Source organism: Macaca mulatta, chromosome 2 (genome assembly GCF_049350105.2).
Source record: "Macaca mulatta isolate MMU2019108-1 chromosome 2, T2T-MMU8v2.0, whole genome shotgun sequence".
NCBI classification, from domain to species: domain Eukaryota; kingdom Metazoa; phylum Chordata; class Mammalia; order Primates; family Cercopithecidae; genus Macaca; species Macaca mulatta.
In genome coordinates, this window is record NC_133407.1 from 175,287,847 (window position 1) to 175,310,455 (window position 22,609).

A 22,609-nucleotide genomic window follows, 5' to 3' on the forward strand; every position below is an offset into this window, starting at 1 on the left:
CTAGAAAGTCTGAATCCTAATATATCATACCAAAATACGATATCCCATTCAATACTCAGAAGTTTAGATTCTTTTCACATTATTCAACTTTTTCATGTCAGAGCAGAAAAAAAAAACCTGACTATATAGGCATGGAGATTTCTTTTTTTATTATTTTTATAGGAAGCACAAGCCAATCAATACCTTTCCAAGTATAAGAAGCAGCAACATGAGTTGAATGAAGTGAAGGAAAGGGCAGAGGTGGCAGAATCTCAAGTCAATAAACTCAAGATTAAAGCAAGAGAGTTTGGGAAAAAGGTACGGCAGGTATTCAACTCTGTTCTAACTCTTCAATCATGTTTGTTTAGGGCTGATGTCATTGCATGGACCAGTATAACAAGAAATTTGTTTTTCTCTTTAAAAGCTTTTAAAAGATAAGAACAAAGGGTTCCAATAAGGTCTTCCCATGTTTACTAAATTATACTTGTCCAGGTAGATGAAATGCTAAGCATTTGAGTGGCATGCACATTGTATTTATACTTTTCAAATGCTTCCATGTTAACTTGCAGGATCTGAGATTGAGGGCCTGGATTCATTTGTGTATAGTCAGGAGTCCATGGAAAGAAGAGGATTTTAAAAAGCACAGATGGATCGGCTCAAAATTCGGAGTGAACTCTTTCCGTAGTAGACACATACGTGACTTTGTACAATGTCAACATGGAGTCGAAGAGGGAAGATGTTTAAGATTGAGGCAGTGAAGGAAAACAAATGCAAGAGTCTTGCTTTGTAGTTCTCTGCTTTATATTCCTGATTCTGCCTGAAAACACAGAGAAAGGATCTTTTTATATCTCTTTGGTCCATGAAATGATTCTTCTAATCTAATGGTAGAGGCCATTGCCCTGATTTTACTGGTAGAGTGACAAAGAACAATGTACTGAATGTTTGGTAGGGTCAGGTAGTCTCGGCTTCCTTATTAAAATTTTCCCAGGAACACACAGTTTTTAAATGAGGTCTGGCTTTAGGAGAAAAGAATCCGAGGAGATTGGATCATGCGATATTAGCTAATAGATTGCCTGAAATCACTGAGCATAGCTTCTGGCATACATAGGCACCATCATTTCATTTTCGTTTTAAACGTGGTGCATCACTAGCCCAATTTCTCTGTGTTTTTGGGCAGAATCAGGAATATAAAGCAGAGAAATACAAAGCAAGACTCTTTCATTTGTTTTCCTTCACTACCTCAATCTTAAACATCTTCCCTCTTCAACTCCATATTGACATGGTACAAAGTCATGTATGTGTCTACTATGGAAAGAGTGCACTCCAAATTTTGAGCTGATCCATCTGTGCTTTTTAAAATCATCTTGTTCCATGGACTCCTGATTATTTTATACAAATTTTTCCAGGCCCAAACTGAATTACTAGTAACCCTGCAAGGTAAGTTGATAGGGTTGCCAATAATATGCATAAATACAACCTTAAGGGAGGTCAAAAGCATCTCTTTTGGAGGAGAGCCTAAGAGTTGGTTATATAGAAGATACTTAGATATAAATATAAGACATATGACTCATTGAGAGACTCCAGAAATTTTTTACTGATGTCTGAATAGCTGCCTCAAGGATAAGTCCTATGTGAGAGGGCCAATTAAGAGGTTTGAACTCTGGCCCCAATTTGAGAAGTGTTGTGGCACTGGATTTAGGGTCTTCTCTGCAGAGCCCGCCAGCAACCCATGTAATGTTACTTGTTTAGGGAGGTGCTTCCCATGTGCTGCAATTGCATTCAGCTGCAGGAGGTCGAAGGGCCTCCAAAACAGATGCCATGCGTTCGACTTTGTCACAGTTCTTTTCAACAAAGAACACAGTGAGTAAAGCAGAAATTGCTTTTGAGAGGCTAGAGAGGAATAGGAAAACCTTCCTTGGCAGTGCAATGACCAATTGTTTCCCCTTCACAGAAGAAAAGCCAAAAAAATCCCTCAACTGTCATACACACAAGGAAAAGGTTTGCTGAAAGAATTCTGTGTCAGGGCTGGGGAGCAAATTGGTGGTGTGGCTGCAGAATCTTTCTCCTCATGGGGTTGGCTAAAGAGGGCGCTGCCTTCACTGGCAAGACAAGGCAGGCAGAAAATTGAGAGTGACCGAGCATGCCCTTGGGGTGAATTACCGGGGTCTGCTTTCTATAATGCAGATAATTGTCTCAATTCCCTGCCTCCCTTTGAAGTTAATGAAGAGTTGGCTAAGGCCTGCTTACCTCTGGAAAGGACTCAGCTTGGTTCTGGGCATGTGTTCCATTGGTGAAAATCACAGGAAATTCACAGAACACACTGACATTCTGTTTTTCAGGTTCAAAAAGAATAGTATCCCCTGCTTTGAAAGGACAACAGCTGGAGAAGTACAAGGAAGGTGCTGTTTCATGGCCAAAAATTTAGCTTGCATTGGAAACATTTTTTAAAAACATGTTTAAATTGCTTTTCACACCATATAAACAAGGCAATTAGAAAAATAATTAAAGGGAATATCATTGCTTCCACAGTTAATGAGGATTTTTTGATCCTCAAATGCAAGTAAACTACCTTGTAATGTTTCACATGACAAATTAAATAAATGGAAGAACTTTTTCGATTCTGATGTTTAAAAAATGAATAAATACTTAATCCTTTGTCCATATTTCCTCTTAATGGGTAGGACTCATAGATGTCCTTAGACCAATCACGCTCCATGGGGACTAGGGCATGTTGGTGAATGGTTTTTACTGAAGTTAGGCAACTTTGGCTTGATTCACCCCTACGTCTATGAATGTATATTGTGAGCTGGCAGTGGTGGAATGAAAGTCATAAAATCTCCTCAGCATTGTGATATAAATGTAGCCATAGTTAGGCAATTTGAACATGTAGGCAAAACTCTCCTAATCAACGCACATGTAGGCTATATGCTGGTACACACTTTAAACATGGAGGTAACCCCACACAAGACATTCAGTGACAGGTGATGTGCTGGATTTCTGCAGTGCCAATTTAGCTCAGCCGGAGGAACGTGTCCCGGAATTCCTCTCTCGTGGTTCTGGATTGGAGTAGGTCATAAAGAATTTTGCATTAATCTGACAAGCAAAAATCAGCTATTTTACGCTCATAAGGTCAGTGTACAGACCCAAGCATTGTGACAGCTTGAAAATATGACTCCTGGCCAAAAAGGGGCACTAGAAAGGACCAGAGACAGCTCCCTGGACCCAGAGCTCTTCCAGCTCCTGCCAGCCGCCTCCTCCAGCTTTGCAGAGTCCTGGCCAGGTGTGTGTGCAGCTCCATGGCAACCAGCACCAGCTTTTCCTGAGATCATCCACAGCATTGCAGTGGAGGCCGTGAGGCAGACATGGGTTCTGTTTGTTCTTATGGACTTCCCTTCATCCTCGCTGCATGCACAGCCGACCTACCGTGACTTCAGGCCCAGGACCAGATGCAGAGGGAGCAGCCTGGCATAGACTTCTCCACCAGCACCCACAATTGTGTAAGGTTGAAGCTCTATAATAAATCTTTATTCTGTCATTCTCCGGTTCTGCCTCCCTGATCCAACCCTGACTCATATGGGTAGCTTGAAGATTAATTCAGAGACTCAGTGGTATCAGAGGATCCAGGTTCATTCTTGTCTGAATCTCTTGTCATTGTAAGAGGACTTCAGCAGTCCTGAGCATTTCCTCCCCATACAATAACCTCTTTTTAAAATGGAGAAACACCTTCCCAGAAACAGACCTCTGGAATACTTTTCCTCATATCCTACGGAACAGATTTCTTTACCTTCTTATGCTGAACCAGTCTAGTGGCAAGAGGACTGCAATTGCCAGGGTTGGCTCAGACAGATCAAAGTGAATCCTCTTGAAACATTAGGGTACCATTTTGAGCAAGGCAAACCAAATTTGAGTTTTGTGGTTGGTGGAGGGGGATGCACAGCCACAGAGTGGACTAGCAGGGATGTGTGTCAGGCTGTATCCAAAGCAGTCGCTCCTTCTTATCATCGGTCTCAACCCAGTGAGAAAACACAAAACATTTAACTTGGAACTTTTCTAGGTTTTGTTTTCCTGAAATGGTAATTTTTAAAAACTTCAGTAAAAAATAAGTTTGGAATTATCCTTTAATAAGCCAGTGTTTAAATTCAGGAAACATCTCTATATCCCAAACCTTTTCTTAGAAATTTGCTGTTATCGTATTACCAATCCTGAAGTCAGGATGCTATTGTTTCTGCACACCCCAGGCACATACTCAGTAAAGTCAAACTTCAGCTTGGGGATACATCCAGTTTTAAGTATCATATTCTTTCACTAGGACATAATTTTTAAAAGGAACCAAGGTTAGGGGGAAGCAGAGATGGCAGACACTTAAATATTATCTCAATTGAATTTTTCTTCACAATGGAATTTTTTAAATATATGTAAGTTACTTTTTTAAAAAAACAATTTAAGTTTTGGGATACATGGGATACATCAAGAACAAATACATGCACCTATTGACCCATCCTCTAGGTTCCCTCCCCTCACCCCCCAGACCCCAACAGGCCCTGGTGTGTGATGTTCCCTTCTCTGTGTCCATGTGTTCTCATTGTTCAGCTCCCACTTATGAGAACACATGGTTTGGTTTTCTGTTCCTGTGTTAATTTGCTGATGATGGCTTCCAGCTTCATCCATGTCCTTGCAAAGGACACGATCTCATTCCTTTTTATGGCTACATAATATTCCATGGTGTTTATACCATATTTTCTTTATCCAGTCTATCACTGATGGGCATTTGGGTTGGTTCCAGATCTTTGCTATTGTGCATAGTGCTGCAATAAACATATGTGTGCATGTGTCTTTATAGTAGAATGATTTATAATCCTTTGGGTATATACCCAATAATGGGATTGCTGGGTCAAATGGTGTTTCTGGTTCTAGATCCTTGAGGAATTGCCCACACAGTCTTCCACAATGGTTGAACTAATTTATACTACCACCAACAGTGTAAAGGCATTCCTATTTCTCCACAGCCTTGCCAGCATCTGTTGTTTCTTGACTTTTTAATAATCATCATTCTGACTGGAATTCTTAATACTTTGCTATTTGTGATAACCCATCACAACATTGTAGCAAAAACAGAGTTAACTACATACAAGGTATAGGATTGTGAAACTGAGGTCATATGATAAAATTGGACCAGGTGGAAGTTACACCACAATTCAGAATTTGCTTTCTCTTATAGAGTCAAAACCTTGATCGACTAAGTCACACAAAAGCCTGGTTATAGTGACAAGTTCACAAGCATTAAGAGTAGACTGTTTCTTTTACATAAGTTGATGATTAAAATTAAGGGAAACAGATTAGATTAGCTGAGCTCTCGCTTCTCTTCTTGCTTAAAAATTTATATGAAAATCTAAATTTATTAGAAGACTGATTAGTAATATGCCAGTTGAGCCAGAAGAGTTCAAATTATCTTCATGGCTAGTCAATCAACTATGCAAGCCTCGTGTGGTCAGGTGTAACCTAACTTCAGAGATTCTTATGTTGATAGGGCCCTTTTTCCTAGCAATCTTAAAGATACTGACAGTCTTATTCTTTGGCCTCCCTAAGATTCATCCCAAATTGAGTTGGTTACCTGATATAACCATTCATATAAAACTAGACAAAAATACCTTGTCAAATCAATCATCTTGGTTTCCAGGCTCTGGTTTTTAACCTTTCCACTAAGGTGACTTCTGCTCTTATCTGCTCTCTCACCCATTATCAGTTGATCAGATTGGGAACCAACTCCTAGTGATGCATTTCTTCCAGATTCTTAGCGGAGAGCTCACTGTAACCTCCTGGGCTGACTGGAACAGGAATGTAAATGAATGAGACAGTTCTTTTCAAAGTTAAATTGAAATCCTTAACATTCGGGCATTTATACTCAATGCAGGTAGTGGGTCAGTGAATGATCCTTATGTCTTGAAAAGTAAAATGTGATATTAGAAAATGGTTACAAGTCTTTGCAGTGGTAGAACTGTCTGGTCTGACAGGCCATTGCCTAGAATTGCAGTGCAGAAAGGGGATATGAAGTCACTGGATATTAAGGATGCTTGTCATGAGTTGTCAAGGTCTTCTCTCATTTCCTGTACTCTTCCTGAAAGACGCTAGAACCGAGAAAAATAGACTCTAAATGTCTGTTGTTCAAGTCAGAATAACCATTTATATCTTAAATATTTAATGATAGTAGTGTTTTGGGGTGGGCGGTAAGAAGCTTTAGTCTATTGCTGGCATCTGTAATTAAAAATCCATGAGACCATTACAAAATAAGTCTGAGTCTTATCAGTTAATTTTAATCTCCCTACTTGCTATTTCAGGGTTTTTAACAGTGGGAAAAACAAGTTTATCACACTCCTAGCCCTTATTTATATTCTGATTAATGGAACACGTAAATAATAAAAGGAATGCAGTAAAAAGGAAGTATACAATCAAACTATAATTTGCAAGTGAATTATAGTTGTGTTTCTTTCCACTTGTATACAATCCCATGTTTCATGCTTCTATCATAAGTACATTGGCTCACCCTCATATGCACAATGCCATTGGAGATCTTCTCTACAAACAACAATAGGAGACAAGAAGAACAACCATGTATTTAAGCAAGTAGAGCCTGTTTAATTATAGACATTGGGAAAAGTCTAATTATATTTTTCGTGCTATATTATCCTGCAACCCCTCCTTGCTGTTTTTTTTTTCTATATAAAAGTCTTGCGTGATGATATGTGAATCAGTCAGAACTTCAATTACCCTTTTAAAGAAGCATTTTTATACTGTATATTGTTTGATAAAGGAAATAATGCCTTACCATGTTTTCTTCGGCATTATCAGAGGCATTATCATCGTGAGTGCTCTCAGTAGAGACACGACGTCTTTCTACAGGAAAAAAAGAGAACTTAAAAATAATTTCTTTGCAAACACCAAAATTCTCCCTTAGTCCTATCTCAATATAATTATGTTAATAGAATCATCTGAGTTACTCTCCCTTCATATCTTTAACAAACAACATGAAAAATGCATTCAATGTAAAAACACATCATCAGAAGCAGCAGTAAATGTGTATGGTTGATCCAGGTGCTCCAAAGCAGGGGAGTAAAGGCAGTTCAGTCAGCTCAGCAATTCCTGGCTTCTTGTGATCCTTGGCCTGGTTCCTACCAACTGCTAACAATGGAAATGTCATAGCCAAAGAGGGGATGAGAGTGATGGTTAAAGAAAAAGGGATATGTCATTTCTCAAAGAAGGCCTCCTTATGGACTTTCATAAAATATGGCCCTTTAATACATATCTTAGACAAAGTACATTTTAAAACAGTAATAGAAAAGGGAATTTAAAAATAAAACATATGAACCACAGTCATGAAACTGCAACCAGGGAGCTGGAGCTAGGAAAGGTTTTGTGGCTTTTCATATAACAGCTTCAAATATATTTTCAGCCCATCTCACTGCAGAAGTATGGAATATATCTATTTTTTAAAGTGGCCAATACTGTGACAAAGTTTTTGCCCATATCTTTTGACTACTCCTCCAGAACCAGAATCCATTCTTCTCTCAGCCATGGGAGGCTGACCTCGTTGGGCTCCATCAGCAGGGTATCTACTCCTCCTGGCTTCTATTTGGGCTGGAGATCAGAGACAGGGAAGAGTGAAATTAGGTATTCACTCTCCCAGCTTTTTCCCTGTACGGTCACCTTGGTCTGGCTCTGTCTTTCAACTGAAAGTCACTCTCTGATTTTTTGAAGGGTTTTTCGTGTCTCTATCTCCTTCAGTTCTGCTGTTAGTTATTTTTTGTCTTCTGCTAGCTTTTGAATTTGTTCACTCTTGCTTCTCTAGTTCTTTTAATTGTGATGTTAGGGTGTCGATTTTAGGTCTTTCCTGCTTTCTGATGTGGGCATTTGGTGCTATAAATTTCCCTCTTAACACTGCTTTAGCTGTGTCCCAGAGATTCTGGTATGTTGTGTCTTCGTTCTCATTGCTTTCAAATAACTTATTTATTTCTTCCTTAATTTCGTTATTTAGCCGGTAGTCATTCAGGAGCAGGTTGTTCAGTTTCCTTGTAGCTGTGTGGTTCTGAGTGAGTTTCTTAATCCTGAGTTCTAATTTGATTGCACTATGGCCTGAGAGACTGTTATGATTTCCATTCTTTTGCATTTGCTAAGGAGTGTCTTACTTCCAATTATGTGGTCGATTTTAGAATAAGTGCTATGTGGTGCTGAGAAGAATGTATATTCTGTTGATTTGGGGTGGAGAGTTCTGTAGATGTCTATTAGGTCTGCTTGGTCCAGAGCCGAGTTCAAGTTTTGAATATCCTTGTTAATTTTCTGTCTCATTGATCTGTCTAATATTGACGGTGGGGTGTTAAAGTCTCCCACTATTATTGTGTGGGAGTCTAAGTCTCTTTGTAGGTCTCTAAGAACTTGCTTTATGAATCTGGGTGCTCTTGTATTGGGTGCATATATATTTAGGATAGTTAGCTCTCTTTGCATTGATCCCTTTACCATTATGTAATGCCCTTCTTTGTCTTTTTTGATCTTCGTTGGTTTAGTCTGTTTTATCAGAGACTAGAATTGCAACCCCTGCTTTTTTTATGCTTTCCGTTTGCTTGGTAAATATTCCTCCATACCTTTATTTTGAGCCTATGTGTGTCTTTGCACATGAGATGGGTCTCCTGAATACAACACACTGATGGGTCTTGACTCTTTATCCAATTTGCCAGTCTGTATCTTTTAACTGGGGCATTTAGCCCATTTACGTTTAAGGTTAATATTGTTATATGTGAATTTGATCCTGTCATCATGATGCTGGCTGGTTATTTTGCACATTAGTTGATGCAGTTTCTTCATAGTGTCGTTGGTCTTCATATTATGGTGTTTTTTTGCAGTGGCTGGTACCGATTTTTCCTTTCTGTATTTAGTGCTTCCTGCAGGATCTCTTGTAAGGCAGGTCTAGTGGTGACAGAATCCCTCAGCATTTGCTTGTCTGTAAAGGATTTCATTTCTTCTTCACTTATGAAGCTTAATTTGGCTGGTTATGAAATTCTGGGTTGAAAATTATTTTCTTTAAGAATGTTAAATATTGGCCCTCACCCTCTTCTGGCTTGTAGGGCTTCTGCAGAGATATCCATTGTTAGTCTGATGGACTTCCCTTTGTAGGTAACCTGACCTTTATCTCTGGCTGCCCTTAACATTTTTTTCCTTTGTTTCAACCTTGGAGAATCTGATGATTATGTGTTTTGGAGTTGCTCTTCGTAAGGAGTATCTTAGTGGTGTTCTCTGTATGTCCTGAATTTGAATATTGGCTTGTCTTGCTAGGTTGGAGAAGTTCTCCTGGATAATATCCTGAAGTGTGTTTTCCAACTTGGTTCCATTCTCCCCATTACTTTCAGGGACCCCAACCAATCACGGATTTAGTCTTTTCACATAGTCCCATATTTCTTGGATGCTTTGTTCATTCCTTTTCACTCTTTTTTCTCTAATCTTGTCTTCACGCCTTATTTCACTAAGTTGATCTTCAGTCTCTGCTATCCTTTCTTCTGCTTGATTGATTCGGCTATTGATACTTGTGTATGCTTCATGAAGTTCTTGTGCTGTGTTTTTCAGCTCCATCAGATCATTTATATTCTCTCTGAACTGGTTATTCTAGTTAGTAGTTCCTGTAACCTTTTATCAAGGTTCTTACTTTCCTTACATTGGGTTAGAATATGCTCTGTTAGCTCAGAGGAGTTTGTTATTACCCACCTTCTGAAGCCTACTTCTGTTAATTTGTCAAACTCTTTCTCCGTCCAGTTTTGTGCTCTTGCTGGAGAAGAGCTGCAATCATTTGGAGGAGAAGTAGCATTCTGGTCTTTTAAATTTTCAGCATTTTTGTGCTGGTTTTTCCTCATCTTCATGTATTTATCTACCTTTGATCTTTGAGTCTCATGATGTTTGAATGTGGTTTTGTATGGGGGTCCTTTGTGTTGATGTTGATGTTACTGCTTTCTGTTTGGTAGTTTTTCTTCTAACAGTCAGGCCCCTCTTCTGCAGGTCTGTTGCAGTTTTCTGGAGGTTCACTCCAGATCCTATTTGCCTGGGTATCACCAGCAGAGGCTGCAGAACAGCAAAGATTGCTGACTGCTCCTTCCTCTGGAAGCTTTGTCCCAGAGGGGCAACAGCCTGATGCCAGCTGGAGATCTCCTGTATGAGGTGTCTGTCAACCCTGGAGCTGGTATTTTGAAAAGATTAACAACATAGATAGGCTGCTAGCCAGACTAATAAAGAAGAAAAGAAAGAAGAATTAAATAGATACAATAAAAAATGATAAAGGGGATATCACCACTGATCCCACAGAAATACAAGCTACCATTAGAGAATACTATAAATACCTCTAAGCAAATAAACTAGAAAATCTAGAAGAAATAGATAAATTCCTGGACACCCTCCTAAGACTAAACCAGGAAGAAGTCGAATCCCTGAATAAACCAATAACAAGTTCTGAAATTGAAGCAGTAATTAATAGCCCACCGGCCAAAAAAAGCCCAGGACCAGACAGATTCACAGCCGAATTCTACCAGAGGTACAAAGAGGAGCTGGTACCATTCCTTCTGATACTATTCCAAACAATAGATAAAGAGGGACTCCTCCCTAACCATTTTATAAGACCAGCATCATCCTGATTCCAAAACCTGGCAGAGACACAACAAAAAATGAAAATTTCAGGCCAATATCCCTGATGAACATCAATGCAAAAATCCTCAATAAAATACTGGCAAACTGACTCCACAGCCCATCAAAAAGCTTATGCACCATGATCACGTTGGCTTCATCCTTGGGATGCAAGACTGGTTCAACATATGCAAATCAATAAATGTAATCTATCATGTAAACAGAACCAATGACAAAAACCACGTAATTATTTCAATAGATGCAGAAAAGGCCTTCGATAAACTTCAACACCCTTTCATGCTAAAAACTCTCAACAAACTGGGCATTGATGGAACATATCTCAAAATAATAAGAGCGATTTATGGCAAACCTTTAGCCAATGTCGTACTGAATGGGCAAAAGCTGGAAGCATTCCCCTTGAAAACCAGCACAAGACAAGGATGACCTTTATCACCATAGTTCAACATCATATTGGACGTTTTGACTAGGGCAATCAGGAAAGAGAAATAAATGAAAATATTCAAATAGGAACAGAAGAAGTCAAATTGTCTCTGTTTGCAGATGACATGATTGTATATTTAGAAAACCCCATCATCTCAGCCCAAAATCTCCTTAAGCTGATAAGCAACTTCAGCAAAGTCTCAGGATATAAAATCAATGTGCGAAAATCACAAGCGTTCCTATACACCAATAACAGACAAATAGAGAGCCAAATCATGAATGAACTCCCATTCACAATTGCTACAAAGAAAATAAAATATCTAGGAATACAACTTACAAGGGATGTAAAGGACATCTTCAAGGAGAACTACAAACCACTGCTCAAGGAAATGAGAGAGGACACAACCAAATGGAAAAAAAATTCATACTTATGAATAGGAAGAATCAATAGTGTGAAAATGGCCATACTGCCCAAAGTAATTTATAGATTCAATGCTCTTCTCATCAAGCTACCATTGACTTTCTTCACAGAACTAGAAAAAACTACTTTAAATTTCATATGTAACCAAAAAACAGCCCATATAGCCAAGACAATCCTAAGCAAAAGAACATAGCTGGAGGCATCAAGCTGCCTGACTTCAGATTATACTACAAGGTTACAGTAACCAAACAGCATGGCACTGGTACCAAAACAGATACATGGAATAGAACAGGGGCCTCAGAAATAGCACCACACATCTACAACCATTTGATCTTTGACAAACCTGACAAAAACAAGCAATGAGGAAAGGATTCCCTGTTTAATAAATGGTACTGGGCAAACTGGCTAGCCATATGCAGAAAATAAAAGCTAGGCCCCTTCCTTACACCTTACAAACTGGGATCTAATTAAACTAAAGAGCTTCTGCTCAGCCAAAGAAACGATCATCAGAGTGAGCAGGCAACCTACAGAATGGGAGAGAATTTTTGCAGTCTATCCATCTGACAAAAGTCTAATATCCAGAATCTACAAGGAACTTAAACAAATTTACAAGAATAAAACAAACAGCCCCATCAAGAGTGGGTGAAGGGTATGAACAGACACTTCTCAAAAGAAGACATTTATGCAGCCAACAAACATGAAAAAGAGCACCTCATCACTGGTCATTAGAGAAATGCAAATCAAAACCACAATGAGATACCATCTCACACCAGTAAGAATGGCAATCATTAAAACGTCAGGAAACAACAGATGCCGGAGAGGCTGTGGAGAAATAGGAACACTTTTACACTTTTGGTGGGAGAGTAAATTAGTTCAACCATTGTAGAAGACAGTGTGGCGATTCCTCAAGGATCTGGAACCAGAAATGCCATTTGACCCAGCAATCCCATTACTGGGTATATACCCAAAGGATTATAAATCATTCTACTATAAAGACACATGCACATATATGTTTACTGCAGCACTATGCACAATAGCAAAGACCTGGAATCAACCCAAATGTCCATCCATGATAGACTGGATAAAGAAATGTGGCACAGATACACCATGGAATACTATGCAGTCATAAAAAAGAATGAGTTCATGTGCTTTGCAGGGACATGGATGAAGCTGGAAACCATCATTCTCAGCAAACTATCACAAGGACAGAAAAGCAAACACCGCATGTTCTCACTCATAGGTGGGAATTGAACAATGAGAACACTTGGACACAGGGTGGGGAACATCACACACCAGGGACTGTCAGAGGATAAGGGTAAAGGAGAGGGAGGCATTAGGACACATAGCTAATGCATGCGGTGCTTAAAACCTAGATGACAGGTTGATAGGTGCAGCAAACCACCATGGCACATGTATACCTATGTAACAAACCTGCATGTTCAGCACATATATCCCAGAACTTAAATAAAAAGAAAGAAAGAAAAAAAGAAGTCAGTCACTGTCCTTACAAGGCAACTAATCTTATGTGACTCTCTCCTTTCAAGTTTTGGGAACTGCTCTCTGTCCTTGTCCCTTAAAGTTTAAGTTTGCTAGTGAATTGGGTGCTCCCAGCTGTGAATATACTGTCTCGTAAGTTCTTTATCCAGTTTTGAGTGTGCCATGTGTTTACAGTTGAGAACTGACTTATGCAGACTTCCACTAAAGAAACTAAACTATCATTCTTGAGTAGGATGTAGCACCACCTCTCCCATAATTTGAACCTAATCCAATCACAGATATCAGTATATTAGGTCAATGGTTGATCTTGGTAGACAAGCTGGACTGCCTGTGGTCTCTTACTACTTCTGGCCAGCCAAGGGACAGAAACTAGCCTACCTATTAGTATGACTGATCACAGGGCTAGAATTGGTGAGATGCTTGCTCTCCATTGCCCCTAAAACTATATCTTCAATAATAGTTTCTGCTATAACCCAAATCTCCTAACTTCAGCGGGGCAATAGCCAAATATCAACCAGAAAGACGGATAAAAGAGACACAGGATCTAGCTCAAGTTCCCAGGACACCCAGAGCCTCCTCAGGGGGATAGTGGAGAAAGGGAGGGCTTCTGGGGGCCTGAACCTGCCTCTGCCACTAGCTGGCTTGGTGCTATTAAATGATCCACCTAAATCTGTTTCACATGCCTACTTAGCACTTGAGCTAACTGCCCGGATTCCTGTTTCCTGATCTGTAAAATGTGGAGATCAACCAGATCTAAGTTTTGCCCAGATGCTCTCTAGCTCAAAATTCTGTTACTAAAAGCAAAGTACTCTAAGAAAGTACTCCCTAAAAGTACTTCCCATGATCATGGCATCTTAAGATAGTTTAAATTACTAGTAAGGTTTTTTGCCTAAAATTTAGAAAAAAATTAATTGAACAACAATTAAAATGAAATGACCCATAAGAAAAGAACAATGCAGTTTCAATCAGAGCACCAACCTTGACTAAGCTCAGAGCAAGGGAGAACAAGCAGAGCCCAGGGACTTAAGGGGGTATCTGGCTTCCTTCTGAGGTGTGAGGGTAAGGAAGAACTCATGGTCCCATCACTCCAAAGGCAACTTCTTAAAGCTTTGGCTTTTTTCTTTCCAGTTACCTTTTAATGCAGGATGATTAAGTCATCCTGGTTATCATTTCAATACTAGATTAAAATTTTAAAAAGTATGATCATCTAATTTAATTAATTTCTCAATTATTTATTGACAATAGTAGGAAATCTAAAGCAATAGCAGTGTGCTGCAGTGAATATGCTTGTATATAGTTTGGTGTACCTCTGCTCATTTAATGTGAGATAAATTCCTAGAAGTGGAACGGTTAGGTGGAAATGTAGGAGCATTTTAAAAGATTTTGGGTGAATTTTGTGAATGACCTTCCAGAAAATTCAGATCAATTTACATGCCCAGTAGCTGTTTGGGCATGTATTTCCATGTTATCTTTAATATACATGATGTGGAACATGTGGGGCAGAGCCCAAATTCTTCCTGAGATATTACCTGTGCAACATTTTACTTTCCAAATCAGCCAAATCAGACAGAGCACCAAAATCAGACTGGCCACCAAAATCCATAAGCCTTTGTTATCGGAAGCTGTTTCTTGGCTTGGTTCTAAATAAAACAGAGAAACAAAGTCTGTGAACTGGAAGAAAAGGTACCAAATAAGAAATTTGTGGGTGGGTGAGGGTGGAGTATGTTTACTATTTTTAAAACTAGTTATTTCTGCATTACAGGTAGGAGGCTGAATTAATATGAAAACACTTTGCATAATAAAAAGGTCCTTTACGATAAAGCCAAGAACCCAGACTGGACAGGAGAGTTTGTCTTGAGCATAAATATCTCCTAGTCTCAGTGTATCTATTGTGGGAAACCTACAGATACCATAATATTATTAGAGATTGGTGGGGGTTGGGAGAGCTGGGAGAAAAGTCTGAAAACCGGAGAGGCAATACGTCTATTATGCCTTTTCAGTTTCTATTGCTTTATACTGTAATAAGAAATAACACATTTTTATAAAGGAATAATTATGTCCATAAATTAGCCTCAGCCCAGTGTTCACCTTGGAGGATGAAGTAAGAGTGCAGTCCGCCATTGGCCTAGAGAAGACAGGGTCCTAAGGGAACAGTGGTAAGTTCAGAGGTGATAAAAGGAGCTAAGTAGAAGCCATGGTCTTGAGTTAGAGGTGGCAGGTGACCACAGAGATAATAGGCACAGTAGTCCCCCCTTATCCCTGGGGGATACATTCCAAGACCCCTGAGTGGATGCCTGAAACCTTAGTACCAAACCTTATGCATAGTATGCACTAATTTCTTTTTCCATCTTCACAGTTTTATAGATAGAAGATTCATTCTTACTGTAGATCTTAGCAATCTCAACATATGCTTTTTTCTCCCTTCAGTTGAGAGCTTTCCCTTAGAGGAAGCACTTCACGACTTCTCTTCGGTGTATCCGAATTGCCAGCATCACTATTCTTGTGCTTTGAGGCCTTTCTTAAATAAAATAAGGCTTACTTGATCACAAGCACTGCAATAGCATGACAGTAGATCTGATTATCCGGAGGGCTAAATGACTAACAGGCGGGCAGCATCCACAGTGTGACATGCTAGACAAAGGGAGGATTCACCTTCAAGGCAGGATGGAGCGGGATGACATGCAATTTCATCATGCTGCTCAGAATGGCACACAATTTAAAACATTATTTCTGGAATTTTCCTTTTAAAAATTTCAGACTGCGGTTGACTTTGGGTAACAAACTGCAGAAAAGGAGGACCTGCTGATAGTGTTTAGAGCTCCTCAGAAATAACTGGAGGAGCCTAAACTTTCTCCATTCTCCAACATCTTGGTCAGGACTAGAATTGTTGAAAGTAGTATTAATGGAAGTGGGGACTCCAGAGACCCTGGGTTACCAAAGTCAGAACCCTGCTAACCTTATGGTCTATGTTCTGGTAAAATATGGGCAGCAAGCGATAGAGCACAAAGGTCAATTCAGGAGGAAAATATTTGTGGTTATCCTTTAGAATGAATACCTCTGTTTACATAACAAATGTAATTTTCTATGAACATACGATAGTGTTTTACAACTAATAAAATATTAATCTCTTTACCTATTTGTGTCATTCTGAAATTCCATACAGGAGTTCCCTTTATCCATGGTTTAACTTTCTGAGGTTTTAGTTACCCATGGTCAACTGTAGTCCAAACATAACCAAATGGAAAATTCCAAGAATAAACAATTCTTAAGTTTTAAATTGCGTGCCATTCTGAGGATGTCACACCCCACCTGGGATGTGACTGCACCCTTTGTCCAGCATATCCATGTTGTACACACTACCACCATGAATCATTTACTAGCCATCTCAGTTATCAGATTGACTGTCATGGTATAACAATGCTTGTGTTCAAGTAACCCTTATTTTCTTTAAGAATGGCCCCAAAGCACAAGAGTAGTGATGCTGGCAATTTGGATGTACCAAAAAGAAGTCATAAAGTGCTTCCTTGAACTAAAACAATTAAAGCTCTTGACATATGAAAAATCATATATTGAGGTTGCTGAGATCTATGGTGAAAATGAATCTTCTATCTGTAAAATTGTGAAGAAAGAAAGAAGAAAATTTGTGTTGTCTCAACCTACAACAGTTATGGCCACACTGTGTTGTATATGCTAAGATGGAAATGGCGTTAAATGTGAGGGTGGAAGACATGAACAGAAATGTGTTCTGCTTGATGATATGTTACACTGGAAGGCTTTGGGCTTTTATGAAGACTTCAGCAAGAGATCCCTTGAAACAGGCCATTTACTGCAAGTAGAGGATGGCTACACAGATTTAGAAATCAGCTTGGATTGAAAAATATAAAGATTACTGGAGAGGCTGTGTCTGCTGATGATGAAGCTACAGCCACATTTCCATCCAAAGCAAGTCTTTAATTGCAATGAAAACAAGCTCTGCTGGAAGAAGATGCCCAGTAGAACCTATAATCATAAGAAGTGTGAATGAGGCACCAGGGCATAAACATGGAAAGACAGATTAATCCTGGTACCATGTGGGAATGCATATATAGGGTTTGGTACTGTCCATGGTTTCAGGCATCCACTGGGGGTCTTGGAACATATCCCCCATGGAAAGGGGGGACTAATGTACCTACATAAAGGAGATATTAAGTAGGAACATTAGGTTGACTTTCTACAGTGTTTTCATTTGCATTTGCATTTGCATTTTTCTTCCTCCTAAAGGAAATCCTACAAGGAAATCTACAAGTCTACTTCTCACTGTACTCGTGACCCTCAGGTTCCCCCATCTCTAAAGATATTTGCCCAAGGTCACGTATTGATTCAGCAGCAAAACTTAGCAAGGGTTATTTAATTCCATTCAGCTTGGTGCAACCTTAATTGACCAGATCTAGATTCGAGGAATCATAAGACCCCTATCTTGTTGTAGCACCTCCTGGGAAAGACAACAAATGGAAAAGTCACAATTCAGAATAGGAAACAAGTTCCTTGAAAGGATGATATTTAAGGTACCAAGACTGTTTGCCCTGTTTCCTGCCCTGCTAGGGTGGCTCCTGCCAAGTCCTCTTCCTGGTGGGGAAGGGTAAGCACACCCTCCCCCAGCCCCACCTGCCAACATTTATTTGAGAATGAGAGGTTCCGAAAATACTCTTTTGTCAGAGATGGAATGGTCCTGATGTTTCACTTTGTGTGAACTGAAAATTAGATCTCTGGGTGGGAAGACGGGCCATATGTGGTCTTTAGGACATTTCTTCTTGACTATTTTTTTTTACACTCCAAAATGAATCCAACATGAGGCAACATTTTTAAAAATAGATTGCAGGCTTAACTGTATTTTACATAAAACTGACACTTTTATTTTTGGAGAAAAATAGGAGCTTCAAATGTAGCCCCAGTTTTTCATTCTCTACTCTCAAAGTGGCAGCTCTACAAAGGGAGTGTTATTACTCAATGTCCAGAAGCTTCCAAGTATTTGAAGATCACATAACCTAAAGGACAACCCTCTGCTCTTGTCTCCAAATCTCACCACACAGAATCACCAAAACTTCAAATGTTATACCTCCTAGTTTTCACAATTGAAATGATAGAAACACTTCTAAAACATAAGTTCCACTGGTTCAAATATCTTTATTGAAGGACAGAAAGAGCTACCATGGTCTGCCATGATGTGAAGTTGATAGTTTAAGGGTGGGACCATCTAGCTCACCTAGAAGGTCAGCTTCATGAGTATATATTCCATGACTCGATGGTTAGTTGACTAGAAATATTTTAGATAATGGTTTTTGGCAGTGAACTATCAACAGAGGTAAAAATGAACTGAACCAGGAATATATACTTGGTGCTTCAAATATTGTGCGGTGATTATTTCCAAGTTCATAGACACTGCCATGTTTTCCCAGCATTCTTCAGGACCCCAATTGTAACTTCCTAATGTGTCCCTAGCCTTGACTCCCCAAACATTAGGGCTAAGGTATATATTAGGCACAGCAGTGAGCAGAAATGGAAGATGCTCAGCCCATGGAGTCATCAAAATGTATGTTTCCTCCTCATTTCTGAAGCCCCAAAATCCTGAAAGGAAATCTGTGGGAGTAATTTTTTTTTTCAAGACAGGACTTTTATGTGGTTGAAGGAGGGAGGATAATCGACATCCTGACCAGAAATACCCCTGTAGATTATATTTTGAGAGGGTATCAATGTATTCTTGAAAAGTCAACCTAATTTTCTGTCTGATATTCACAAATCTCTAATGCTATAGCCAAAACCCATTATCCAAACCTACTTGCAGCTTACCTACGTGCACCGTGTGTATGGTGAGTAAAGTATATTCATCCGAAGAAATATTGCACAAATATTCCCCACTGTCTGAAAGACTAAGATCCGTCAAATTCATAGAGAAGTCACTCTGGTTTTTCAGCTCTTTGTTCCATGAGAATCGGGATTCATAGAAAGTTGTATTTTGTGAGGAGCTCAGATAGTAAGCCAGGATAGAGGAAATCCCACTTTCCATTCTGGACCAAGTAACTTTGAAGTCTTGGTTTGGTGAAAAATAATCATTTACAAGTTCACATGAGAGTGAAACATGTTCACTTTGCATTTTATGAAGGCCATCTAACAACACAATAGAAAAGAAAACATCAATGAAGATAAACATTTCAAAAGAATTCTCTAAGTTACACTTAGAAAGCAGAGAACAAAGGCACTAATATTGATATATTTAGAAATAACTTTTTGGAAAGTAATTATATTTGTGCTGTGGTTTCTTACAAGACAAGTTTTACTACCACTATTTTAAAGTTTCCCACCAAGGTTAGTTTAAACCTTCAAGGAGGGCAAAGCCAGGGCCAGCTAGAGGGGTGATGTACTTGTTTTAACTCTTAGAACCTGACAGTAAGCACTCAGGAATGTTGCTACCAGTTGCTAGCCTATTAAACTCAATGTTTGGCCTCTCTAATGCTGGTGTTCCCCAGAACACCCCTTTTGTTACCCTACCTACTCCCTAGTGGTCTCTAACTTTTATGGCCTCACTACTTCTTAATCCCTTTATCTAGACAAAAATCTCATTTTCTGCATGTAAGAATATTTCCAGCTGTAGTGCAGGCAACCTCCACTGGACTAAGCCCTTTTAGGAGAGACTCTGCTGAATTTTCTTGCCTTGCCCCTCCAGACCCAGCTCTGTCTTGTCCTTCCTGTTCTGTAGTGCCGTAGGCTGACCTCTATGGACTGCCATGGACTGTTCTCCCTGATTCTAGACTCAGCTGGCTTCCAGTCTACCTGCAGGAGAGTGATGCCAAAGCAAGCCTTCCAAAAGGCAAATCCAGGGGCTCTCTGATGTTTCAAATCCCTCTTCTGATCCATCCTATCTCCAACACTCAACAAGCTTCTTAGCAATGTGTAAAAGATCTTTCATCTGTTTTTTTTTTTTTTTTTTTTTTTTTTTGCCTCCCTCTCCAGGTTCATCTCTTGATCTGTAGATTCCACAAATCCAGGCAATTTTACTTTTCTGTGCTTTTTTCTGGAATATTCTTGTTCTCCTGGAATGTCCTACTACTCTTCTAAAATTCTGCCCTTATGCAACTTTCTTAAGCACATATTCTGTAACAACCCCATTTGTGCCCCACCACAGAGAGTAGAATTAATCACTCCCTTTGTAAGCTATGTTCCTAGTTTAATTTTTACATCTGTACTAGATGCTGTGGATCCAGAAATCAGTAGAGACCATGTTCTTAAGTTCACAGTCTGTGAGCAACAAAACTTGGCACGTAATAGCTTTTCAATGAGACCAAACAGTACTGAGCCTAAAGAACTGTTCATGCTTCAAGACACTCAATTCTAAATGAACATGAGAAATTAGGATTTTCCAAAGATGATGTTTATAATATTAACATTTGCAACCCTTTCCCATGTTTCCATTGCTGCCTGACTGATGGAGAATGAACATTGGGTACTCATTCCTTTAACACTGGACTCATGTAAATGTGGTGAATCACCCACAATTTCAGTATATTTTTGGTGAGCATTTTGAGAATATGAGATGCTAGGAAAGAGAAGGCTGAAAAAAACAGCTACCCTCCATTTTCCCCATATAAGGGAGATTGACAGAAAATTTTTGCTTTATTAAGAATAAAATGAAAAACAGGCTGGGCACAGTGGCTCATGCCTGTAATCCCAGCACTTCGGGAGGCTGATGTGGGCAAATCATAATGTCAGGAGTTCGAGACTCGCCTGACCAACATGGTGAAACACCATCTCTACTTAAAAAACACAGAAATTAGCCACACGTGGTGGCACATGCCTGTAATCCCAGCTACTCAGGAGGCTGAGGCAGGAGAATCACTTGAACCTGGGAGGCGGAGGTGGCAGTGAGCCGAGATCGCAGTGAACCGAGATCGCAGTGAACCGAGATCACGCCACTGCGCTCCAGCCTGGGCAACAAAGCGAGACTCCATCTCAAAAGGAAAACAAATTTGCTTGGAATTGAATATGGAGATAGCAAATTAATTTTTATTAAACAGGTTTTGGATATAGAGATTGATCAGAGTTTGGATCTGTTGAAATAAATGAGAAGAAAGAGTACTAAAAACTGACCATGTTGTGATAGAGGTAGTGGATAAAGATCGATGGGCTAATACTATGTAAAGAAACTAAAAAGAAGCAATTATACTAATTAATATTTTGTTTAATTGAAAGACGAAGTTGTGATCTGCTGAAAGACACGTATTCTTTCTCTTTTGATTTTTTAAAGAGCAATGCTGATAGAAAATCCTGTTTGAAGGATGAGCCACTGAGAAATACACTAATATTCAAGAATAGATTTGCTTCTTTCCACTTCATAAATGTTTTCAATCAACTCATAAATACCTAGCAAGGTAAGAATTACTTCTATTTTATCAATGAGGTATGGTACTAATGCTCAAAAGTAAGAATGATTGCTTAATGTAATACAGTCAGAAGAACCAGCCCTCGGGCTCCGGTCTTGGTCTTCTAACTGCTGCGGATGGATTTGCTTTCTTTTCTTTCATCTTCCTTTCTTTCCTTGAAAATCAGTCCCCATTACCCCCTAACCTCGAAATAGCATACACAGAAAGTCCTGTGGAGCCTACCTTTCATTGTCCAGCGCCCTGTCCATGTTTGCTTCAGAAGTGAATTTTCAATTGTACATTCATAAGATGAATTTGATCCTGTAATATTCAGCGTGCTGTTAATCGAAAAAGGACCCAAAGACCCTGTTTCTTGCATATTGTTTTCAGAGATAGGTGTGTTGTCCATTTTCCACGTGATAATTGGACGAGGATAAACACTTAACACGTTGCATATTAAGAAGCTGTTTGTGTTCCTCTTTTCATACTTCATCATGGGTGTGAGAAAAACTACATAGGAGAAAAAAGGGCACATGAAAAACTGCCATCATTGGCTTTTTTTATAGGCCATCTGTGCAGAATACTGTTTAATACCCATGAAATGAAAAGCTAAGTTTTATGAAAAAAATCTGGCAGTTACTGAAAGGGGGGAAAAAATCCACCTCTGTAGAACCTTAAGATATAGTGTAGTTATCTAGAAGAAATAAAAAAAGAGCAGGCATGGGTATGTGGCAACTAGCAATCTCAATTCTCTAGAAACATAGCTGGAAAAGAAATCTAATGGCCTCATTGAGAAACCAAAATGAGGGTGTCTAAGTCTATAAAATAGAGTTCATGTGGCACTCTACACTTCTCAAATACTGACTCAGAGCACCTATTTGACTCTGTTTACACATAATTTTGTGATTTCTGAATCAAGGTCTGAAGCAGCTAAAAGGGACAGAAGAAAAAGAAACAAGTGCTGGGAAAAACAATCCATAAGAAAATACTGCATATATATGTGTATATATCTATATGTAAAATTGTACTATATATTATACTACATACTAACTATATTACATATAAATGATCAGCAGCCTGATCATTAACAGAGCACATCATCAGGAACTCTTGGTAATCTAGTAATAAGGAGCCATGAAGCTCTTTGAGTTTCTTCAAAGAGCTTCTAATCTAATCTCATACCTGTTTGGTTCAATATAACTATGAGAATTAGCAACAGTTAATA

The 22,609-nt window shown here is 39.2% G+C and overlaps 2 protein-coding genes across 9 annotated transcripts in view; one reads left to right on the forward strand and one right to left on the reverse strand.

The window, feature by feature from the left end:
* Positions 1-3,514, forward strand: part of MYH15 (myosin heavy chain 15) — a 129,576-nt gene extending 126,062 nt beyond the window's left edge. The window contains exon 38 of the mRNA XM_077994122.1: positions 163-3,514. Within this exon, the coding sequence (XP_077850248.1) occupies positions 163-417 (255 nt within the window). The 3' untranslated portion in view covers positions 418-3,514. The remainder of the gene's footprint in view (positions 1-162) is intronic.
* A 565-nt stretch (positions 3,515-4,079) lies between these two features.
* HHLA2 (HHLA2 member of B7 family) overlaps positions 4,080-22,609 on the reverse strand; it is a 76,532-nt gene continuing 58,002 nt past the window's right edge. For all 8 annotated transcript variants that reach the window (XM_077993957.1, XM_077993954.1, XM_028844642.2 and 5 more), the window contains 5 exons: positions 21,628-21,894; positions 18,818-19,135; positions 14,521-14,631; positions 6,803-6,870; positions 4,080-6,104 (listed from right to left, as the gene is read on the reverse strand). In XM_077993957.1, coding sequence (XP_077850083.1) covers positions 6,054-6,104; positions 6,803-6,870; positions 14,521-14,631; positions 18,818-19,135; positions 21,628-21,894 — 815 coding nt within the window. In that variant the 3' untranslated portion in view covers positions 4,080-6,053. The remainder of the gene's footprint in view (positions 6,105-6,802; positions 6,871-14,520; positions 14,632-18,817; positions 19,136-21,627; positions 21,895-22,609) is intronic.